This window comes from Lucilia cuprina, chromosome 5 (assembly GCF_022045245.1).
Source record: "Lucilia cuprina isolate Lc7/37 chromosome 5, ASM2204524v1, whole genome shotgun sequence".
In the NCBI taxonomy this organism is placed as follows: domain Eukaryota; kingdom Metazoa; phylum Arthropoda; class Insecta; order Diptera; family Calliphoridae; genus Lucilia; species Lucilia cuprina.
The window spans coordinates 34,856,485-34,879,081 of record NC_060953.1 but is presented as its reverse complement, the minus strand read 5'-3'; the positions used below and the strand labels follow the sequence as shown (position 1 = coordinate 34,879,081).

General features: G+C 31.6%; 3 protein-coding genes across 3 annotated transcripts; 1 reads left to right on the top strand and 2 right to left on the bottom strand.

Moving 5' to 3' along the window:
* Positions 1–7,750: 7,750 nt before the first annotated feature.
* Positions 7,751–9,405, bottom strand: LOC111687566 (peptidyl-prolyl cis-trans isomerase D). Its single transcript, XM_023450007.2, has 5 exons — positions 9,218–9,405; positions 8,903–9,147; positions 8,657–8,848; positions 8,467–8,595; positions 7,751–8,408 (listed from the first exon to the last, which is right to left on the bottom strand). Exons 1-5 carry the CDS (start codon positions 9,294–9,296, stop codon positions 7,911–7,913), a joined length of 1,143 nt encoding a protein of 380 aa, XP_023305775.2. The 5' UTR covers positions 9,297–9,405; the 3' UTR covers positions 7,751–7,910.
* A 1,949-nt stretch (positions 9,406–11,354) lies between these two features.
* On the bottom strand, positions 11,355–14,860 carry LOC111687568 (odorant receptor 63a-like). The gene is made up of 9 exons (XM_023450009.2): positions 14,724–14,860; positions 14,555–14,654; positions 14,346–14,484; positions 14,100–14,291; positions 13,901–14,005; positions 12,217–12,382; positions 11,945–12,152; positions 11,731–11,886; positions 11,355–11,660 (listed from the first exon to the last, which is right to left on the bottom strand). Exons 1-9 carry the CDS (start codon positions 14,858–14,860, stop codon positions 11,601–11,603), a joined length of 1,263 nt encoding a protein of 420 aa, XP_023305777.2. The 3' UTR covers positions 11,355–11,600.
* Positions 14,861–16,476: 1,616 nt separating this feature from the next.
* LOC111687567 (odorant receptor 63a-like) lies at positions 16,477–22,491 on the top strand. The gene is made up of 10 exons (XM_046953333.1): positions 16,477–16,613; positions 17,237–17,336; positions 17,404–17,542; positions 18,663–18,860; positions 18,931–19,035; positions 19,100–19,265; positions 19,326–19,431; positions 20,632–20,733; positions 21,812–21,967; positions 22,327–22,491. Exons 1-10 carry the CDS (start codon positions 16,477–16,479, stop codon positions 22,381–22,383), a joined length of 1,266 nt encoding a protein of 421 aa, XP_046809289.1. The 3' UTR covers positions 22,384–22,491.
* The last annotated feature ends 106 nt before the right edge of the window (positions 22,492–22,597 follow it).

Genomic DNA, 22,597 nt, shown 5'->3' with positions numbered 1-22,597 from the left:
ATTATGAACTTAAAAGCCCTATGCGGCGGGTTCAGTTATATGGGGGCTATTCGAAATAATTGAACGATGAAATCCATTTTCAACAGGTTTCGTCAACGGTACCATAGACGATAATATGCCAAATTTCATTATATTACCTTCAATTGCGACCTGTAGTTTGATTACAAGGTTTACAAGCTTTATTCGGTGGTACAGTTGTATGGGGCTAGGTGAAAAAATAGACCGATCTTAACCATTTTCAATAGGCTTCATCCCTAGGGCAATATAATATCATGTACCAAATTTCATTGAATTATCTTCAAAATGAGAGAATCCCATAAGGCCTCTTGGAATAATGAAACGGTGTTTAGAACCGAACAGGGTGACCCCATAGAAAAGATTCTATGGGGTCACCCTGTTGAGAGCAAGACGAGAAATCTCCTCAAAATGAGCAAGTCTGAGGTTAGTATGATGGTACGTATTCTGAGTGGACATCTATACAAAATTGGACGTGTGGATTTAGCCGAATGTAGAGCATGTGGAGAGGACGATGGAGCTCTTTCTTTGCAACTGTCAGGCATTGGAAGTGATGTTATTCAGGAAATAACATTCTTAAACAACACTGATTGGAAGATTCTTATGAATTACGTCCAGGAAACTGAGTTTCTAAACATGGAAAAATAATACATTCAGTGAACAATTTTTTTTCATGAATTGGAGCGCACAACAGGCCCGATAGTGGCCTAAGTGTATTTCTTCAGATTTGATGTAGTATACATCCTCCTATCAACCTATTTCAACCTAACCATCTTCAAAATTGCGACCTGTAGTTTGATTAAAATTTTTACATGGACGGACGGACAGGCGGACGAACATAGCTTAATCGACTCAGAAAATGATTCTGAGCCGGTAAAAAATAAACTTAGTGTTACTTTTGAAATGGCGATAAATGTTATTCTGGATGTACTCAGTTTTATTTTTGCTGGGTAAATTGCTTAAGTATATTTGAGGCAAGGAACAATCCAACTTAATGCTTTATTATGAAAACTAAATCACATTTTACTTTTGTAACAGGTGTAGGGTATTATATGATCGGCCTTGCCCGATTATAATTTCTTACTTTTTTATTCGTTATTCTATTCGATATCAATCGATGGCATCCGTTTGCTTAGTCTTATAGTTTAAAATCCCTTACCACATAAGAAAGTGGTATGAGATTTCACAACAGTCCCTAGATGGAATAGGCTTACTTATTTCATATAGTGCTAACGTTGTAGCAAATTACAGTCAAATTAATTTTTTTAGTTGATTTACTTGACACAAAATTCCCCATGTATTTATAACTCACCGAAGTTAGAGATCCTATACTTTGAAGTTTTCATATTTGTGACCCGTACTTGATTTGTAAAATTGGAATATAATCATTTTAATATATGGTCAGTTTTGTGTCAAGTGGCTCAACGATGTTTTTCAATTTAAATGCAATAGTTAGTACAATTAGTTAGTATACCAGAAACAAACTTAACACGCAATTGCCCATATTTAAACATAAAATGATTAAGTACATTCATATATTACTAAAATTTTTATACGTACCTATGTACTTAATAACCTCACATTAAAGCCCAAAGATATATCCAACAAATATTTATTTATGTATATACAATTGTATATACATATTATACATACATTTGTAATCAATACTATCTGCTACTGGTATTTTATGTAAATAATTGTAAAAGCAGTAATGCGTAAAAATTCCCTAATGTCATATGTAAAACTAGAATACCCAGGATGCTTCGCTAACCTTAACAAAATTTAATATATACACAAATTTTAAAGAAAATTTTAATTGTTTAAACACCGAAAAATATTTGTCCAACACTAACCGTGGCTCCAGCACGAGATTTGGGGGAGAGAGTTGCAAATTTATTTTGTTACTTACATATTTTCTTTTTTCCTCATTTTTATATTTTTTATGAAAACTTTTCGGTTATGGAGGGAATTCCCTCTAACACCCCCACCCCCATTGATCCGCGCCTACACTCCCCAATACAATCGTAACCCTCGAATAGGACTTTTGGGCGCATAATTCCGTTAAATTCTCTATTAAAACAACAAAAATCGACAAAACATATAGAAATTTAAACGACACCGCCAATGATCAGGCCTAGTTTGACCCTAGCCGCTATACAAACTGCCATTCAGAAAATGACTTGAAGGTCAAAATTCACTTATAAACACTAATTACAAGATTAATTTCTACATAAATAACTTTGAAATAGAAGTAAATTTCTCTACCATCATTTATAAGAATAGTTCCATATTTACAACTACTCTCCTATGATCCCTCTTGTAGAAAAAACTTATTTTTTGTCGAAAATATGTAAAACAAGTAGTTAGATAGTTAGGGCGGGTTTCTTACTCCTCAGTTAGATTAAACTCGGAACAAATTTAGGCGGACTTTAACCGATGATTGTGTTTTTCAGTTTTAGATTTAAGCTCAGTTAACATAGTTAGTATTGCCAAATTTTCACTCAAAAACATAAACAATGAACAGCTGTTTTTTGCAAACAATACTTTTGTAAAATGGAAAATTTTGGAAAAATGTTAAATAAACATTTAAAAAAATAATTAATGAAACAAAATAAATCAGAAAATTGCAATTTACTTAATATATTATGTTTTTGTTCTTTCGAAATCATTGTTTTATTGGTTTTGTTAATTGTGTTTTCTCACTTATAACTTGAGTTTAATTGGCCAATTACACTCAGTTAAACAAAGATAATAAGTAACTTTACTGATAACTGAAAAACACGAAACATATATTAAACCAGGTTTAACCAAAGAATGAAGATTATCTTTATCAGAAAAACTCGCCCTAAGTAACTTTACTGATAACTGAAAAATACGAAACATATATTAAACCAGGTTTAACAAACGAATGAAGATTATATTTATCAGAAAAACTCGCCCTTAGTTAGTTAGTTTGAAAGGAGGATGTATACACATCAAATCCGAAGAAATACACCTAGGCCTCTATCGGGCCTGTTGTGCGCTCCTTAACCGCTGCCATAGGTGGGAATCGAACTTACCACCTCCGGTCTACCAGACTAGAACACTAACCACTAACCTACCGGAGGTCACAAACAACCTATTCGGGGGTTAGGTGAAAAATGGTGCGATCTTAACTATTTTCAGTAGGCTTCGTCCCTAGGACCATAGAAGATCATGTACCAAATTTCATTGTATTACACCGTCCGACACTCAAAATTAGATACGAACTAGATGATATACGTCTGAAACTCAATGGAGAAAAACTGCTTTGTTAGTTTTTCATTTCGTGATCCTGTGTCCTTTTCAAAGAACTTCAAAGTTTTAAGAAGTACATTTTTCAAAAAATATTTCAAACGCAAATTTTTTCCCTTAATTTTATAGCATCAGACGCGTATCATCCGGTTCTGTTCTAACGATTTTTTTCTCTTTTTGTCGGACGGTGTTATCTAAATCGACTCAAAAATGATTCTAAGTCGATTGGTACACTAAAGTGGTGTTGTGTATAAATATTACGGAGTTAAGGCAAAAAACAAATTTAATTTTTAACATGCTGACTCGAGTATGCTATATATATTTTCTGACGATATTAAGTATATGTATTTATTCTGAATCCTTGTAGATGGCGTAGTCAATTAACCCATTTCCGTCTGTCTGTCGGTTGAAATAAGTTTTCTGAAGACCTCAGATATCTTCGCCATCCAAAACTTCAATAATTCTAAAGAATTTATATTTTAGTTCTCATTGAATATAAAATACAAAGAGTATTTGATAATTAAAGAGCTAAAAGTACCAAATGGAATAAATTCTTTCATTGTGGAAAGATCTAATAAAGTAGTTAAATTTTCATTCTTCCTTCCTCTTCCGCTTAAATCAGTATATTAAAGATAAAACTGAAAAGGTACAAATGTGCAGTCATTTGCTTAAGAAAGAATAATATTTTCAAAATGTTTTATTTATTCGAATTAGGTCCTAGATAGGCATTAGTACCCGAGTTCCAAAATAACAACACGCCAATTATATATTTTGTGTGAACAGTTCATTTTTCTAGATTTAGCCATTTAGGCTGTGCCATGATGAATCAGTCAATCAGTAACGCGACACTTTCATATACATATAGAATAAGTAAAATTGTTTATTGTGGTTGGTTCATTAGCTGGCGAAAAACTTGATATACTAACAAATAAAATTTGAAAAAATTTAAATGATTGATGATTTAAAGTTTTTTCTATGAAAATATTTATGAATATTTGTGATATGAATGCATGTACATATCACACCTTGATTGCAGAACAAATAAATAATTCGCTATAATTTAATGAGCCTAATATGTTTGAGTGTAGAAAACACACCTGTTATTTCTTCAACACTTATACATACATATGTATGTATGTATTTTAATTTATTGTCTCAGCATGTACTTTTTAGACCATTATTTAATATCATCTATATAATATCACAAAATCAAATTTAAAACTAATAATTAGGAAAGTATATAAACGACCATATGATATCTTACACCGGTCAGTATGTTAAAAAATACAAAAAAGAGATTTTATACAAGAGGGCTCAAATGGGTGTAGGGGTAAATAAGTGTTGGTAGAACAGTTTACGTCTACTTCAAAGTTATTTATGTTGAACTTAATCGGTGTTATTATTGGTGGCTAGGGTCAAAAGAAACCCGATCATAAGTGTTGTTCTAAATTATATCAGACTAAGTTTAGCCGATTATTATGAGTCCTAAAGCCTTAATCGTTGGGTACGGTTGTATGGGTACTAGACAATGTACCGATTTCAACCATTTTCAATAGTATTCGCCCTTGGACCAAAAGAATAATATGTGCCAAAATTCATTCAACTAGCTTAAGAATTGGGACCTGTAGAGTGCGCACAAGCATTACATAGACGCACAGATGGACGGTCATAACTAAATAGACTTAGGTAGTGATTGGTATACTTTAAGGTAGGTGTTGAACCTATATTTTTGGGTGTTACATACATAAGCAGAAACGCATAATAGTCTTTACTTTAGTATTTTGAAAAGTAAAGGGTATTATGCTACATTGTAGCTAACAACTTTTTGAGTATACAAGTATGATAGAGTTGACCTCAGTATCAACTGAAATAATTTCAATGTCCTAGGTATCCTGGTTCAAGAGCTACAGGATGTTGCGTATAGGCAATAGTGTTATAAATTTAAATACAAATTAATTTTTGTTCTGATGTTTGTAACATACAAAACTATTGGGATTTTACAGGCTCTGCAACTGCTTCCTAGACACTGGAACACTGGATTTCCAAGCTATAAATGAAGCAAATGCAAGTGCAAATGTACTCCAATGCTCAAAAAAAGGTTTTGTATTCTACCATACATAAATTGAAATAAACGGAATTTTTAAACAAGTAGGAAAGTATAGTCGGGCATGACCGGCCATATAATACCCTACACCATGAGTATATTTTTAAAATTTTTATTTTTTATAAAGAAACTTTTACGTTGAATATTACCATAATTCCAAAATATTTAAGCAATTTATTGATAAACAAAAAAATAAAATTTCTAAATGAGGCTTTATATAGGTCAAATATGGCCGATCCTCCGTAAATTTGGGAAAAGGATGTATTTTTAAATAACAGTTAGTTTTGTTGAGTTTCATTGCGATACAAATGGTTACATGTCAAATTTAGTTTAAGACATTTTTTGAAGGGGGTTTGTATGGGGGCTAGGGTCAAATAAGGCCGATTCTTACGAAAATCTGCAGTGTCATTTATACTCATATAAAACTTATTTGTGCCAATTTTTAGAGTGATAATAGAATATTTGACGTAATTATGGCATGAAAAGTTCAAATCGGGAGGTACGGTTGTGTGGGGGCTAGGTGAAATAATGGACCGATTTCAACCATTTTCAACATTTTCGTCCCTGTGCCAAAAAACTTGCTTGATCCAAATTGCATCAAATTATCTTGAAAATTGCGGCCTGTACCTTGCGCACAAGGTTTACAGACAGCCGGATAGACGGACGGACGGACATGTCTTAATCGACTCAAAAAATTATTCTGAATCGATCGGTATACTTTAATGTGGGTATTGGATCAATATTTTTGTATGTTACAAACATCAACACAAAAATTAATTTCTATTTAAATTTATAACACTATTGCCTATACGCAACATCCTGTAGCTCTTGAACCAGGATACCTAGGACATTGAAATTATTTCAGTTGATACTGAGGTCAACTCTATCATACTTGTATACTCAAGAAGTTGTTAGCTACAATTTAGCATAATACCCTTTACTTTTCACAATACTAAAGTAAAGAGTATTATGCGTTTCTGCTTATGTATGTAACACCCAAAAGTATAGGTTCAACTCCCACCTTAAAGTATACCAATCACTACCTAAGTCTATTTAGTTATGACCGTCCATCTGTGCGTCTATGTAATGCTTGTGCGCACTCTACAGGTCGCAATTCTTAAGCTAGTTGAATGAATTTTGGCACATATTATTCTTTTGGTTCAAGGACGAATACTATTGAAAATGGTTGAAATCGGTACATTGTCTAGTACCCATACAACCGTACCCAACGATTAAGGCTTTAGGACTCATAATAATCGACCAAACTTAGTCTGATATAATTTAAAACAACACTCATGATGGGGTTTCTTTTGGCCCTAGCCACCAATAATAACACCGATTAAGTTCAACATAAATAGTTTTGAAGTAGACGTAAACTGTTCTACCAAAACTTATTTACCCCATTCTGGCCAATGATAACCATCAAATCGTAGGAATTTTACAGGCTCGGGAACTTTTTCTTTTATAGGGGTTTGATTCAGATGCCGTAGAAGGAGCTGGTGATGATGAAACTGGTGATATTAAAGCTGGTTATGATGGGGCTGGTGATGAGGGCCCTGGTGATGATGGAGTTGGTGATATTTTAGCTGGTTATGATGTAGCTTCGAAACGTTTTCTAAGCCGATTGATGACCTTATATATATATATATATATATATATATATATATATATATGTGTGTGTGTTTGTGTGTGTGTAAGACTTAAGCCGCTTGATGTAAAAACGTATTCCAAAAATTACAAAACATTCAAACTAAACGAGGAGTTTTTAAACATTTTGGCAGGGTTCTGTTGAATATTTACATAAGTATTGATTTAAACACAAAATTACTAAACACCCTTTCGAGATCAGAAATGTCGAATCACAAGGTAAACTTCAAGGTAGGTGCTGTTTCTTATAATTTTAACATTCATGCAAGGACTATGAAATGGCAGACATGGCACTAAAGTTCACAGAGTTGCAATTCCTCAATTGTAAATATTAAAGTATTTTTTAGAAAGGTACTCTGTATGGAAAAGATATACTCAGAATATCAGGAAAATAATCAATGTGTAAACATAAAGGAGTATTATTTATATTAACATTTTTTATTATAATATAATCTTATACACGTATAAAACATAATTAATTAAACAGATATGAATAATATACATTCTTTTATCTTAAAAATTACAAAAAGTAGGCCAACAACGCTGAATCTTTTAATAAAGGTTTAACATAAGAATGTATTTCTTCCTTTTTTGACATGTCTTAGCTTTGGGTTAAGTTATCTCAAAAAATTTTTGGTATCTGTGATTAATATTTATTTGTTGGCCAGTCTAATATGCGTTAAATATGAACCAGTATAAATACAACAAAAATTGTATAATAATAAATAGAGATAAATAATTTTATTAGCAACTTTAGAAAAGAACTGCTTTTTATGTCAAGATAAATTATTAAAACTTTAAGTTTTTTTTTTAACCATTTCACTAATTGGATGGAAACCCCTGAGAATTGTGTATTTTTTGTGAAAACAATTTAGTTGAAAAGAGTTTTTAATTTTTTCATTTGATGGCGGTTGTATTCAGCCAACAACTGCTTGCCACGATTAAGTTCATTCAGAATATGTTTATTATCTGGTATAAATTCATGGGCTCTTTTTAAATCGCTTATAGCATCTTCGTAATTTTTCAGGGCTATTTGTGCTTGACCGCGTCTAAAGTATGCCTTACTACAATTGTTATCCAGACGTAAAGCTTCTGTACAACAATATTTTGCACTTGCGTAATTATTCAATTTCAATTCAACCGCAGCCATATTGACATTATTTAACACGGAAAATTGATCCAATTTTCTGAGATCATCATCGGAACTCTCAATATGAGCTAGTTCTTGCCAATCATAACGTTTACGCAAAAGATTGTAATATCGATTGGCCTTGCGGTATTTACGTCGTGCTTCATAGAATTTTTCCCGTGTAAAGTAGTAATTGCCAGCATTACGTATTTTGGTTAATAATTCTAATAATTCTTCAATCTGTTATATAAAATGTAATTAGTGTAAATGAAATTATGTGAAATTTAATAATTTTTACCGGAAAATCTTTAATTTTATCTTCCCAGTCTTGTGGATATGGTGGCAACCACTCTTCCGTTTCATCGGCATCATTATAACCCCAATCTTGTCCTGGTGTAATTTCACCACAATTCACTATAACAATTTCCTAACGCATAGTTGAAATTAGGAATCATTCATGGAAATTTAGTATAGAAAGAAAACTTTACCTCACTAGGTATTCCATCATCGCTGGTATTCTGTTCCATATCACCAATAATACCCAAACCTCTAAGTACTTTTCCCACAACCACATTTGTTCCATTTAGATTGTCACACGCCACCGAAGAGATAATAAATTGCGAGTTATTTGTATTGGGCTGACCATAGTTGGCCATACTAACACAGCCCTCATCGGAATGCTAATAAATGTTAATAATTAATAGTTGCATTGTTTAAATACAAGAAAATCTTACCTCTAATAGAAAATTTTCATCTTCAAATATTGGACCATATATACTTTCTCCACAAGAACCATCATTGTTTACCACATCACCACTTTGTGCCACATACACCCGAGTTACTTTATGGAAGCGCACACCTTTATAATGCAATGGCTTACCCAAAGTGCCTAAACCTTTTTCACCGGTACACAGAGCACGGAAATTTTCAGCCGTCTTAGGGACTACATCTTTGCGTAATTCTATTATAATACGGCCGGCTAGAATTGTTTACAAATAATTATATGTAAATAAAAAGATGATTTTTCTAGGTCATATCAAAATAATCACCAAATTCCTGGCCAATGTTAATGTCTAGAAAAACTATAGGATTCGTTGCATTTACTGGTTGTAACAATTCTTTGTTCATTTTTATTGTTAGTTATTAATGTTTATACAGATTATATGTAAATATTTATGTAGAAAAATCGCAATATTATTACAATATTTTTTTTGTAATTGAAAAAAGAATGCAAAAAATAATCAAAACAAAACAGATGTTAGGAAGAGATCGTAGTCGTAGGAAAAATTTTAACGGCGTTGAAAGAGTAATAATAATAATTACATTACCTTATGTTTAAAGTATTATGAAAACTATATTATCAACATTATTATTTCCGTTTAAATTCTCAAAAATTTATCTAGAATTTTAAACAGGGCATTAGATCTGATATTCTAAAGAAGAGAAATGACTCCATTCTGACTGTACTTTACTTAGTAGAGATGTAGCTCTTATCACCTTACTCATTCTGATTTTCTAGGGAATTGCTATTTGACCTGGCCCAGAGAGCCGTTTATAGTTGTCGATATCTTATCTATAATATTATTCAAAAATGTACATCGTCACCTGAAATACAAAAATGCGTTACAAATAAAAAAATTAAAATCGACTTTTGGATTGAAAAAATTCCACTGAATCATAGTACATGTTGTCGCAAGTTTTTAGAGCTCCATTGTCAAAAATTCAGAATTTATTGTCATCCCAGCAAAAAAAAAGTGTGGAAAAAGATAGTATTTTTATCAGAACTAGTTACCCCAAGTGCTTCAAATTGGGGTGAAAAACCTATGAATTTTACATTAGCGTGACATTTGGCAACTCTGAACTACATCTAATATTAGTTTAAGAAGCAGTTAAAATCCAATATTTGGATGTCAAAAATAGAACACATTCTCTTAATGACTAGGGCTGCCAATCGGGACTGATTTTTAAAAGTCCCGGGATTTGGGATTTTTTAATGTAACGATATCGGGATTCCGGGATTTCTTAATCAAAAAAAGTTTCAATAATTTACCGACAAAATAACATTTTCTATTTAATATTACAATATTTTGTGAAATTTTTGAAAAACAAATTAATTCGAAGTACTAAAAAAATAGAGCTTTCTATCAGTCATGACTTGTGCTGAAAATCGGATATATGGTTTTTAAAGGACGCTACTGAAACACTACAAAACTGGACTATATCAAGTATAGTCATCGTAGTTCCAGCCTTTGTCAAGTTATCAGCAACATCATTTCCAGTTATATATCGTGTCCTCTTACCCAATTAAGAGAATTATCATCTCGTCATCTTATTAACAGGTTGACTGCCAGTATAGATTCTGATACCCATATCCGATATTATCAATGCCTATTTATTGTCTTTTTTATTCCCTACACCACTTCAGTGGGGAGGGTATATTGGGTTTGCCCTGAGTAGCTCATGATTATTTTTAATATACTCGTATATCGACAAAAAGCGGCACAACTAAGTTTAATACTAGCCTTGAAGACCCTGTTGAATTTCGAGCCTCTTTTGACCCAAGCCTCTTTACAAACACACAAACACGAAAATCCCCGGGATTTCATTTTAACAAATCTCGGTTTTCGGTACTTTCAAATCACGAAAATCCCGGGATTTTCGGGAATCGGGAATTCCCGTTTGGCATCGATATTCATGACACTCTTATGAAAATTTCACTGGTTTTTCACCAAAACTTAACGTACTTCAAATATTAACTGAGTTTTCATTTGTAAGGACCCAGCAAAAAATAATTGAAGTCATACTTTACAAACTACATCTTTATCACATCTAAAAATGCGATTAGATAATAATCACTTTTGTAAACCAAATATTTCTTACAAATGAAAACCAAGTTAAAAGGAAGAAAAGAGATGTAGAAATGTCATTACAAATAACATATTTGAAGTACATTAAGTTTTGGTTTCTTGTCTTTCGTGTAGAATTTTTAAAAGTGTAGTTAGGCCCTTTTGGATTTCAAATGGATTATGGAAAATATGCAATTTTATATTTGTGGTGTTTATTTTTCTATTTTTTAAATAATTAAAGCAGTGTTGATTAAATTGTACTTGCAATAAATGTTATTACAGTCAATCTCGCTAATAACGAATTCCGGGTACCAGTCAAATTTGTTAGTTATAAGCAAAGTTCTTTATTTGTTCATAGATTTCTTAACTAAGTTATGTTAATTTTTATTAAAGCTTGGTTATTATTTCGATACATAATTTTGAAGTTCGTTCTGAGAAAGGAAAATTGTATAAAATAGTACGTGAAGGACTGAAAAAGCCGTTCGTTTTACACGAGGAGAATTTCTTATGTTCTTTAAAAGCAAGTTTGACTGTATAATCAATATATGTGTAATTAATTTAATTAAAATAATATAGAACTCTCTCTTTAATCCATGCCACTAAGATTTCTCAACAATAAGAAATATGAACCACTTGTCTGAACAATCTGTAATAAAAATAAATAAAATAAATGAAACTTTTAAAACCCAAATATGATTTTTATTCCAAAGTATTACCGATAGCAATGTCATATGAGACATGGTAGTAAAACCCGATACTTGTAAGTATAAAGTACGATTAGTTCTCAAAATCATCATATTAATTATATAACGAAATTGTTTAGATTCATTATACCAGGAATTGATGTACCAAAGTGAAGGAGTTTTCTCACTCTGTTGAAGGATAATAAAATAATTGTTAAATACAATTTCTAAAATTGAAATTACAAACCTCTGTTATAATTTTCTGACCATTATAGCAATAAATAACAATTTGAAAACCAGCAGCACCCAAGAAACACAACATTTTGAAGAACAATGTTATATCCTGTTCTAGGCCAACATTGGCCATAAACATGACCACACATAAAACCAACATACTCAAGAGACACTGAGCCAAACTGGGATTACGATACATGCTGTTGATTTTCTCATAATATCTTTTAGAAAGAATTTTTTTAAAAGCTTATTTAAAATTCATTTAAATTTCATTTCCTATTCAACCTGTAAATTCGTCCATGCAAACGCACACAGCAGAGCAAATATTTAACTCTTTCGGTTTGTGGTATTTCCTCATTTGTAGCATGCTCTAAGAGTTTATGAAGGACTTCAAATAATGCCGAACAATGAACCACTATTATAATGAAAATCCCATCAAAACATACAGCACCTGGAAAATACAAATGCATATTAATGTGATAATCAGAATATAGTTGTATCACAAGGAATGATTTCAGTGCAAAAACATTCCTCGCAAAATCGAGTTTACTAAAATTGGAAGAGGTCACAGCCCTTATTCTTATTTTCATCGAGTTAATATCGAGGGTCATGCAATGTGAATCGTTTATATAAAAAATGTCAACTCCAACACAGAACGAATTATGGGCCGATACTCGTTTAAGTAAGTTGATTTTGTTATAAAGTCAGTGTTTATTAAGAGAACCCTAAGTCCCATCGACCGGTAAGCCTTACGCCCATTCTATTTTAAACTTTGGAACGGAAAATCTATAGTATGGTTAAAAGCTATATGTATACCAGATAAAGGCCTCAAATATAAGCAGCATTCTTATGTAAGGGGACGATCTGAGGAACCGCGTTAAACAAAGCTATCTAGTGAATATTTTGATATCAAACTGTACACACTAGTGGTATGCATTGACTTCGAAGGCGCCTTCAAAAACGTGCTGCTCTAGCTTTTGCGTCAATATTATGATGGACTTTCTTGCTTTACGTGAGTACCTGGCGTATTGCCCTATCTCACGGTGGTACTTTTTCAACCACCGGGTGAGTAAAAAGTAAACAACTCACCACTGCCCCTAGGTATATCTTAAACGCAGGTTACAATTTTTTATACATGGCTGTTCCGGTTCATGTACAAGCACTTTGCTCAAGTACTCGAGCTATCTAATCTCTTGCCATAGTAGAGACAGATGTTATGAGCAAGATCAATCTACCCCGACATAATGTCGCCCAACCACACTACTATGGCTCTGTTGTTTCGGCAACAGCACCTAGAGGAACGTAATTGGTAGTCAGAAATGCGGATCATATTAATTGACAAGATTATAATCCCAAAGACCCTGTGATAATATGAGCGTACACTCAACCATGAAGGAAAATCGCCTAATAAGTCAAAGAGGACAGTAACGACCTTGCACCACGTTCAACCTTCCCTTCTTCTTAGATTAAACATTCTACCACACCAATCCGCCAACTCCATCCGTCAAATCCATCAGTTACTCCAATCTCTCTAAAGAATGCAAGTAGACATCAGAAAACATCAGAAGTATCAGAAAATTCCACCTCGTATACCCAATCTTTTCATTTTTAGCTCAAATCCAATATTTTATTAATCCATCATCAATGTCTATACACAATCATCGGATGATGCGATATATGTCGGAAACATCCGTAGGAATTCGTCGCCACATTGACGATTATTAATTGGGGGACAAAGTGAACATGTGTTTCTATATTTTAGACCCAGAAATACACCTCTGTAAAACCAACAAAAATGTTTCCATTTTAAGACAAATCCCCAGGTTTAGAATAAATCTTTAACGTTTATAATAACAATATCAATCTCTCTAACAAATTCAATTAACGGATCGGTATATAATTAAATATTTTACAACAACTAGTTAAGATAATATTGGTTTACAAGTTCACATAAAATTTCTCAACTTACACATTCCACATATATAATTCTCAATACCAGCAATTATATATTGTATGGGATAGTAGGGTAATGTCATGCCATAGTCATGCCACATGGGAAATAATGCAGGCATTGCTGTAAAGACAAAATTTTCACAAAAAAAAAACATCCAATTATAAGAGAGAACGTTAAATGTCTTCATATAGATAACATTATATGCGAAACTTACGTAATTGTAGAGTGAAATTTTGTGGTTGTATATGGGTGTAATAGTAATTGGCAAATATACAGGAGAACATATAAAAACCGCAAGCCATCATGCACGAGAAAGTAAAGAAATTTAATTGATGCTTAATGTGCACCCAAGAATCGGTCAAAATCTCCTTAATTTCTTGCAGAAGTTGTTGTTTGCAATTTATGGCTAATTGATTTAAATGTTTAGAAGATTATTAGGAAATTATAAATTAATATTTACCCAAATCGAAAATGCCCAATTCATATAGCAAAGTACCATCGGTGGCAGTATGCAATAGATCGTAGAATTCATGCTGCACAAATACCAAATAAATTAATTTTAATATCGAAATCCAAGCTTGATTCGCCGTACAAATAGCCTGCAAAAAGGATTATTATATATACATATAAAACATTGTTTTTTTTTTTTTTGTTTTGAGGTTCACTCACATCGGCCGATTCTACAAATGGTTCATTACGATTATGCCAAACCAAACAGTATTGGGCACATAGACCCACCAAGGATATTAGCACCAGCAAAGCATTGACACTATAAAATAGTTGTTTCCACTTAAATTAACTAGTTCTTAAATTTATCTTTAACTTACAATTAACTTACAATTTAATGGGATCTTTAAAACCAGTTTTATATTTAATATTCACCCCAGTCATAAATGATATTTTATAAAAAGTACTTAATATTTGTTCATTAACAATTTGTTGTGATTTCAAAATGTCCTTTAGCATCTGAGACATTTTTTAAAAACTTTTTAACTGTAAACTATTTATGTTGTACTATATTCCTTGAAAAGTTGGGTTATTTTAAACGTTTTTAAAATAATATTCAACTTTTTATAGAAAATTTTAAAATATTCAAATATTGTATAATTAAAGACTACAAATGTTAAAAAAATTTAACTGTCATTTAATACTGATAAATTCTCACGCTTTTCTTTCCCAATAAAAAATAATTGTCGAAAAGAATAACACTTCAAGTGTTGTTTGGAATTGGTTACTAAGGGCGGGTTTCTTACTCCTCAGTTAAACTAGGCTTAACTTGCAGTTAAATTAAACTCGGAACAAATTTAGGCGGACTCTAACGAATGATTGTGTTTTTCAATCAGAAAATTGCAATTTACTTAAAATATTAAGTTTTTGTTCTTCCGAAATTTTTGTTTTATTGTTTTTGTTTAATGTGTTTTTTCACTTATAACTTGAGTTTAATTGGCCAATTACACTCAGTTAAACTAAGATAATTAGTAACTTTACTGATAACTGAAAAACACGAAACATATATTAAACCAGGTTTAACCAAAGAATGAAGATTATCTTTATCAGAAAAACTAGCCCTAAATGATGCATTTATATGATAGGATAACTTTTCAACTTTATTTAAGTATTATCCTTTATCACTGTCCTTTTTCACTATTTTAGAAAATTCACCATATCTTTTAAATGTTATTTAAAAATGTGAAGGTTTTCGAAAACTATTGATCTTAATAAGTGTCATTAATGTGAAATAAGCGCGGCGTATGGCCGTGAGAAAAATCTGAGAACTAAATCTCGAGTCGTTTAAATATGAACTCAATCTCTTTTTATAACCGCCATTAAAACTTGGGGTAAAAATTATTTTGTCATTTCATTTGTAAAATATTGGAATATTGGTAATAGACTCACAGAAGTATGTGTATTTATTCAGGGTCCTGGTTCTAACACGATCTAGCCATGTACTTCTGTCTGTCTATTGAAAGCACGAGAGACCACGGAGACCACGTTTTCACATAACCCCCATATAAATAGTCCCCGAAAAGCAGCATCTTGGATGTCTGCCGTTAGGTTAATGGTAGTCCAGAGGTTGTGGGTTTGATTTCCACTGTAAAGATGATGCTAACTAACTAACTAACTAACTAACAAATTAACTAAATAGTGGCCTGCGTTAGGTTAATGGTTAGTGTTCTAGTCTGGTAGACCACAGGTGGTGGGTTCGATTCCTACCTATGGCACTGACAACAATTAACCATTATTGAAAACAATCTCAATATGTTCTGCCCATCGAAAGAGGACCAGTGGTAACATAGGAATTTATTGATAGAAATACAACCATATTTCCTAAAAAGTAGAAATTATATAGAATTTTCTTTTTTGAACACATCCCTAATACTAAATATTATTTTGGTTCTCTGTTATAAACTTGATCAATAATGCATTTAATCAATTAAATATATGGATATTATTTCACAAATTTATAAGGCGTTTATATAAAAACCATAAATTATATTTTAGTTGCCTAAAATATTATACGATTTGTTTAATATAAAACCTAAATAATATGAACAACAGGATAACAGTTAGTGTCTAAAAATTCTTCGAAAATGTCAGAAGATCTAAATAAGATTTTGCTTAAAAAAAGTTTACAAAATAAGAAAATAATTAAACCTTTGGTATGGATTTCAATGTCAATTGGTTGTAATATTAAATATGCAACGTCATTTAAAGATCCAGTGAAGTTGTGAGTATCTCATACGATCTATAAAGGAAACTTAATAGTAAAGTTAAATTATTTATTTTCTAAAGTATCAATACTAAGACTTAGTAAACGATTTCAAAAACCAGTTTTCATATTGTTCCAAATATCTACAGAAAAAGTTAGAAACAGTTAGACCAAAATCGGACTAAAACCAAACTTTAAAAAACTAAAATTTTTCGGTCCATAATTGTCCCCATATAAATCCTCTTATAGCAAATCTGTTTATTTTCAAACATCGTCTAAAAAGGATGATAAATATTATAATGAAATTTAATTAAAATAACGTTTTGTTCAATTTTTATTGATTTATTAAATCAATCTATCACATCTAGTAAATTACGATCCATAAATTCAGATGCTTATATTTATATATTTATTAATAAAAGATTATACAGAAATGTAAATAAATTGTAATAAATTATTAAAAGAATGAGTCTACATTCAGAAATTTGCTTAGATACAGAAAATATAATACTTTTTTTTAGAAAATCGATGTGAATTTATGGATCCATTATAACAGGTAAACCATAAATATCATATCCAAATTTTGTAAGTCTGGAGTTGTCTTTTATTTTAAATTTCCCCCTTTTATCTTTTCTTTAAAGAATAAGCTTGACCTTAGTAATATCGTCTATACTGGGTTTGGGTGGTCAATATTATTTCATTTGGGAGAATCGTTCCAAATCTATGCTGACATATACAGATGTAAGTTATTGCATTTAAATAAATATATTTTTTGTACCGATATTAATATATATAGTTTTAATTACAGGCCATCTGTACTTCTTTTCAAACATGGATTTCGATCAGCAAATTGTTCCATTTCGCTTTTACCCAACATAAATTTGAAAAATTAGTAAAAATTGCTCAGAATACGGAAATTTTACAGAACTTTGAAATATTTGAACTAAGTACGACTAATATTTATGAGATTAATTTTATTAAGAAATCAAGATTATACGAGTAAGGGGCATACACTGGATCTATGTGTATTTGATCTACTTATATATAGAGTCTATGTATATAGGAACTAAAATTAAAGTAAAGTGCAAAATTTCATGACTTTATTCGGTAGGGTTGGTAAAATCGTTCGCCAATATAACAAACCTTGTCTAAATAGAATACTCATGGAAAAAATACCAGTTTCCTATTTTTGAACGACGAAAAAGATTATATTAAAAATGTTGTGATCAATGTTGTCTACAGCAGCTACTGAGCTGTTTCCTCTAAATTAAACTGTGGCTTCGAAACTTTTTAATTGTTGTAAAACTATTATCTGGGGCCATTCAAGTCAAAACTACAGCCAGGAATTGAGACCAGATTGGCTCGTTCCACGATAATCGGTTCTTCGCACCGGCTCGGAGTTCAACGAACAACGACCAAGGATTGTCAACCCAGACACATTGACTTTACACGTTGATTTTGCTATGTCGCTGCTATAACAACAACAACTAGAATGACTGCTGTCAAGATCAAGCTTTAGTCTAGTCTGTTGGGCAGATACCAATTATATACTAAACTACAATAAAGACTGAAAGTCAGGCATTAGATGAATTAGTCGTAGCTATAGTCCAGACTTTAGTTTCTGCTACAGGCAAGACTATAGTCCTAATTGTAGACCAGATTATAATTGAGACTATATTTTATATTATAGTTACAGAATAGGCTATAGGCGAAGTGTCAGATATATTATTAAGGGAGGGGGGTGTAAATTTTTGTAAAACTCTTATCTGAGGCTTGGCTTCCGAAAAATCATTTGCATCATTATTTCCTATTTAGTTAGTTAGTTTGAAAGGAGGATGTACATATATACATCCGAAATCCGAAGAAATACACCTAGGCTTCTATCGGGCCTGTTGTGCGCTCCTTAACGAGTGCCTCAGGTGGGAATCGAACCCACGACCTCCGGTCTACCGGACTAGTTAGTGTTCAGAAATTTATTTTAAAATTGCCAATAGTTTAATGATGTTATTTTAAACATCATTTAAAGAATTCGACCCAATGTTTAACATTTTCATTTCACACCCATAGATATCTTCAACAAAAAGCATATAACCGAAGAGATTCAAGGCATACTTGACGACTCGTGGTTAGATATAAAACGTCAATTAAATTTTTATATTATCAGTGTATTTGGCATCGTGGGTTGGTATTATTTTAGTTGTTTAGCTGTCAATATCTATAATACATATACCTATTCCAGTCCCACAGAATTTGAATTATTATATCGTAAGTCTTTTACACCATATATTACAAATTAACAATATACATACATATAAAGCAATTTTTTATATAAAAGCATTTCAAGGCGCTTTTCCCATGTGGCGTGATAAAGGTATACAATTTCCTTATTATTTTGTCACCTACATAATAAGTGGCTCAGAGACCCATATATCGGGAATGTGTGAGTACGCATTTTTATATCAGTTAATGTTTATTAAATGTTGTTTTTTCCAATTTTTTTACAGCTGCTGTAAGTTTTGCCGGTCTTTATATTGTCACCTCTTTACATACTTTGGCTTTATTGAAAATTCTACGCCGACTTGTTGCCTATTCGACAACTGAGGATGTTTTGCCACAAGAACGTGTTAAGTATATATTGGCCTGGGCTAAATTACATCAACGCATATATGAGTGAGTTATAGATATTTACCTATTAGAAATGTATTTGAATCAATTTATTTTGTTTTACAGATATTTTTACGAGATTAATTCTTTGTATTATATTCAGAGTGCTCCACTGTTTCTTTGTAGTATGCTGGTCATATGTTTGTTGATATTTCAGGGCAGTGTTGGTCTGGTTGGTATCAATATAGTTATACCCTACACCACTATAGTGGGGAGAGTATTATGCGTTTATGCTGATGTTTGTAACACCCAAAAATATTGGTCCTACACTTACCTTAAAGTATCACTTTCTGAGTCGATTTAGCTATGTCCGTCTATAACCGTCCGTCTAGCTTGGGCACACGCTACAGATCTCAATTATCAAGATAATTTGATGAAATATGACAGAAACTTGCCACTGAAAATGTTTGAAATCGGTCCATTATTTCGCCTAGCCCCCTTACAACAGTATCCCACGAATAGGGGATTTAGGCTCATAATAACGTTAGATGTTCTATTATGTCAACAAAGATTGGTAAAACTTTGTTTTATAGAACTTTAAAAGACACTACCGATTTTTGTAATGATCGGGCCCTGGCCCCCGTACAAACTCCCCTTTAGAAAATAATTAAATGGTCAAAATTCACTTATAAACATTAATAACACGATTAAATTCTATATCAATAACTTTGGAGTAGACGTAAATTCCTCTACCAACATTTATAAGGATATACCCATATTTACCACTACTCCCTTATTAACCCTCTTGTAGATTTTTTTTGTCAGCAATAAGAAAAAATATTCCGGAATTAAATTAGATAACAAATCAAATACTTTTTTTTTTTTAAATAACACTAACTGGTGTAGGGTATCATATGGTGCCATGCCCGACTATACTTCATACTTGTTTTAAAATGTTTTTATACCCACCATTGATTTTTGTCATTCCGTTTGTAACACATCGGAATCATAAATGTATATATTTTGTACATTCTGTGTTCTGTCTGTCTGAAAGCATGATACCATACGGGATATACTAGAGGGATGAGTCTTTCATTGGCAGGCTACTATCAAAATAAGATCAAAATATCTTAGTAGCACAATATTTCCGAATTTAACATCCTGCAACAATATTGATTGGAATAGTCTTAGAAATTACATCTAGGAAACGGGGTTTTGATCATCGGATTACTATATAAATGTTTTACCTCCATTACCATGTAAAGAAACGCATAACAAACCCAGTAGCTTGATAGAGTATACATATTTCTATCAACCTTACCTATAAATTTTGACAAAGTCCCCATTAAAGGCACTATATGATCCGGCATAGTCGAGTATAGCTCTACTAGTTATTTTATTTATAAAAATACATAATTTATTTTTATCTAAGGGCTCCGATGTTGATGTTGTCATAAAAATGGTTCTCTATTTTGCGGCAGCTGGTTTTGAGGTCTCTATGTTTTGCTTTAATGGCCAACGTTTAACATCGGAGGTAAGAAAAACACAAAATATTGAAACCGATTATTTTATTCCGTTACTTATGTATGTACATATGGATACATCTATTTACTGGATGAACACATACAAAAATGTATACTTTTGCATATAGGATTCGAAGACAAGCGGCCATATTCACAATGAAAAACGAACCGCTGTATAGTTGGATGTCAGGAATTAGATCCTAAACAGCGTTACCTTTGTGCGAGTAAAGTCCCAATTGGACACCTTTCTCAGTTGACTTGAACTTTTTGTAAATCTTTTATGAAATTAGCTAAACTTAACTTTATGTCGCATCTAACTAATTGTTGCACCTTTTCGAACAAAATCACTTTTGACTACAAATTTCAAACTAAACTAAAAAAAGTTTCAAATTTTACATTAAGAGCTAATATTTGGACATGCTGAACACAAATCCACAAAAATATTTGAAATCGGTTTAATAGTTTTTGAGATATTATTCATTATGATACAAATTTAAATAATTTTATTGCAGTGTTTAACGATATAACATTGATTTTGGACCAAAACCTCATAAGCTGTTGCTTTTTCAACAATTTGGTTTGTAAAAAATTTATATTTCTATGGAAAACTCTCTATCTCTTTTGCAAATGGTGCAAAATTTTAAGTTCGTTTTGTATAACGAGTTCGAATATGATCTCGAATTTGCGAAATAAACAGTTTTTCTGCTCTCCTAAAAATTTCCCCTGATAAAATGATTAAGATAGCAACGGGAATGCCCTTCTCACAAAGATGAATAGTAATATTTAACTGCTAAAAATATCTAATTTTTAGGATCCTTTTCCCCCGAAAAAATTCACCTATTTTGCGACTTCTTCCATCAGTAACTCTGAGCCTATATAATTAAGTTCGTTATTTGTTTTGTTGTTCTGTAAACCCTCTTCAAGTCGAATTTTAATCAATTTGATATAAATATATAAATATGTATGTATGTATGTATGTATGTATGTATGTATGTATGTATGTATGTATGTATGTATGTATGTATGTATGTATGTATGTATGTATGTATGTATGTATGTATGTATGTATGTATGTAATCCTCATTACAGAGTGAACGACTGCCAGTAGCTCTTTATAACTGTAAATGGTATGAAGAATGTACAGAATTTAAATTTATTATACGGATGATGCTAATGAGAACCAATCGAACGCTTGCTATACAAGTGGGGGGCTTTACAACAATGTCTTTGGTTACACTCTTGGGGGTAAGTTTAATAGAAATCGAAACTAACACAACTTCATACGATCACACTTAACATATGTAGAATCTAGTGAAAAATTAAATAGAAATTCAATTCGTATGACAAATAGGAGAGTAAAAGTTGCATGTTTTATATTATTTGTATTTACACAATTTGTATAAAACAATAACAAAATCTGATGAAAACAGCTGTTTTCCTTTAATTTACGTAATAATACATCCGTGATCTTGATTGCTTTTAAAATCATTAAAAAAAAAATAAATTTTCTTCTACACATTATTTTAACAGATCATATGTGTGCTCGTGTGGAGGGGGCTTAAGCAAATATTTTATATCTAATGTTATATCCATATCTATTTTAGATTATGCGTTCCAGTTTTTCCTATTGTCTGTTGCTGCGTGAATTCAACAGTGAATAAATAAGCAATATATGGCTGCAGATCTAATATAGTTTGAAATAAATATAACACAAATAATTTCAAAAATACATACATCAAAAAAATTTATTTAAAAAATCTTTTATCATACTTAAACGAGAAATTTTCTTTAAAATTTCATTTTGAAATTTCCAAGAAATTTAACGTATTATTTTAATTTAAATATTGGCACATAAACGTACATTACAAAAAAAAA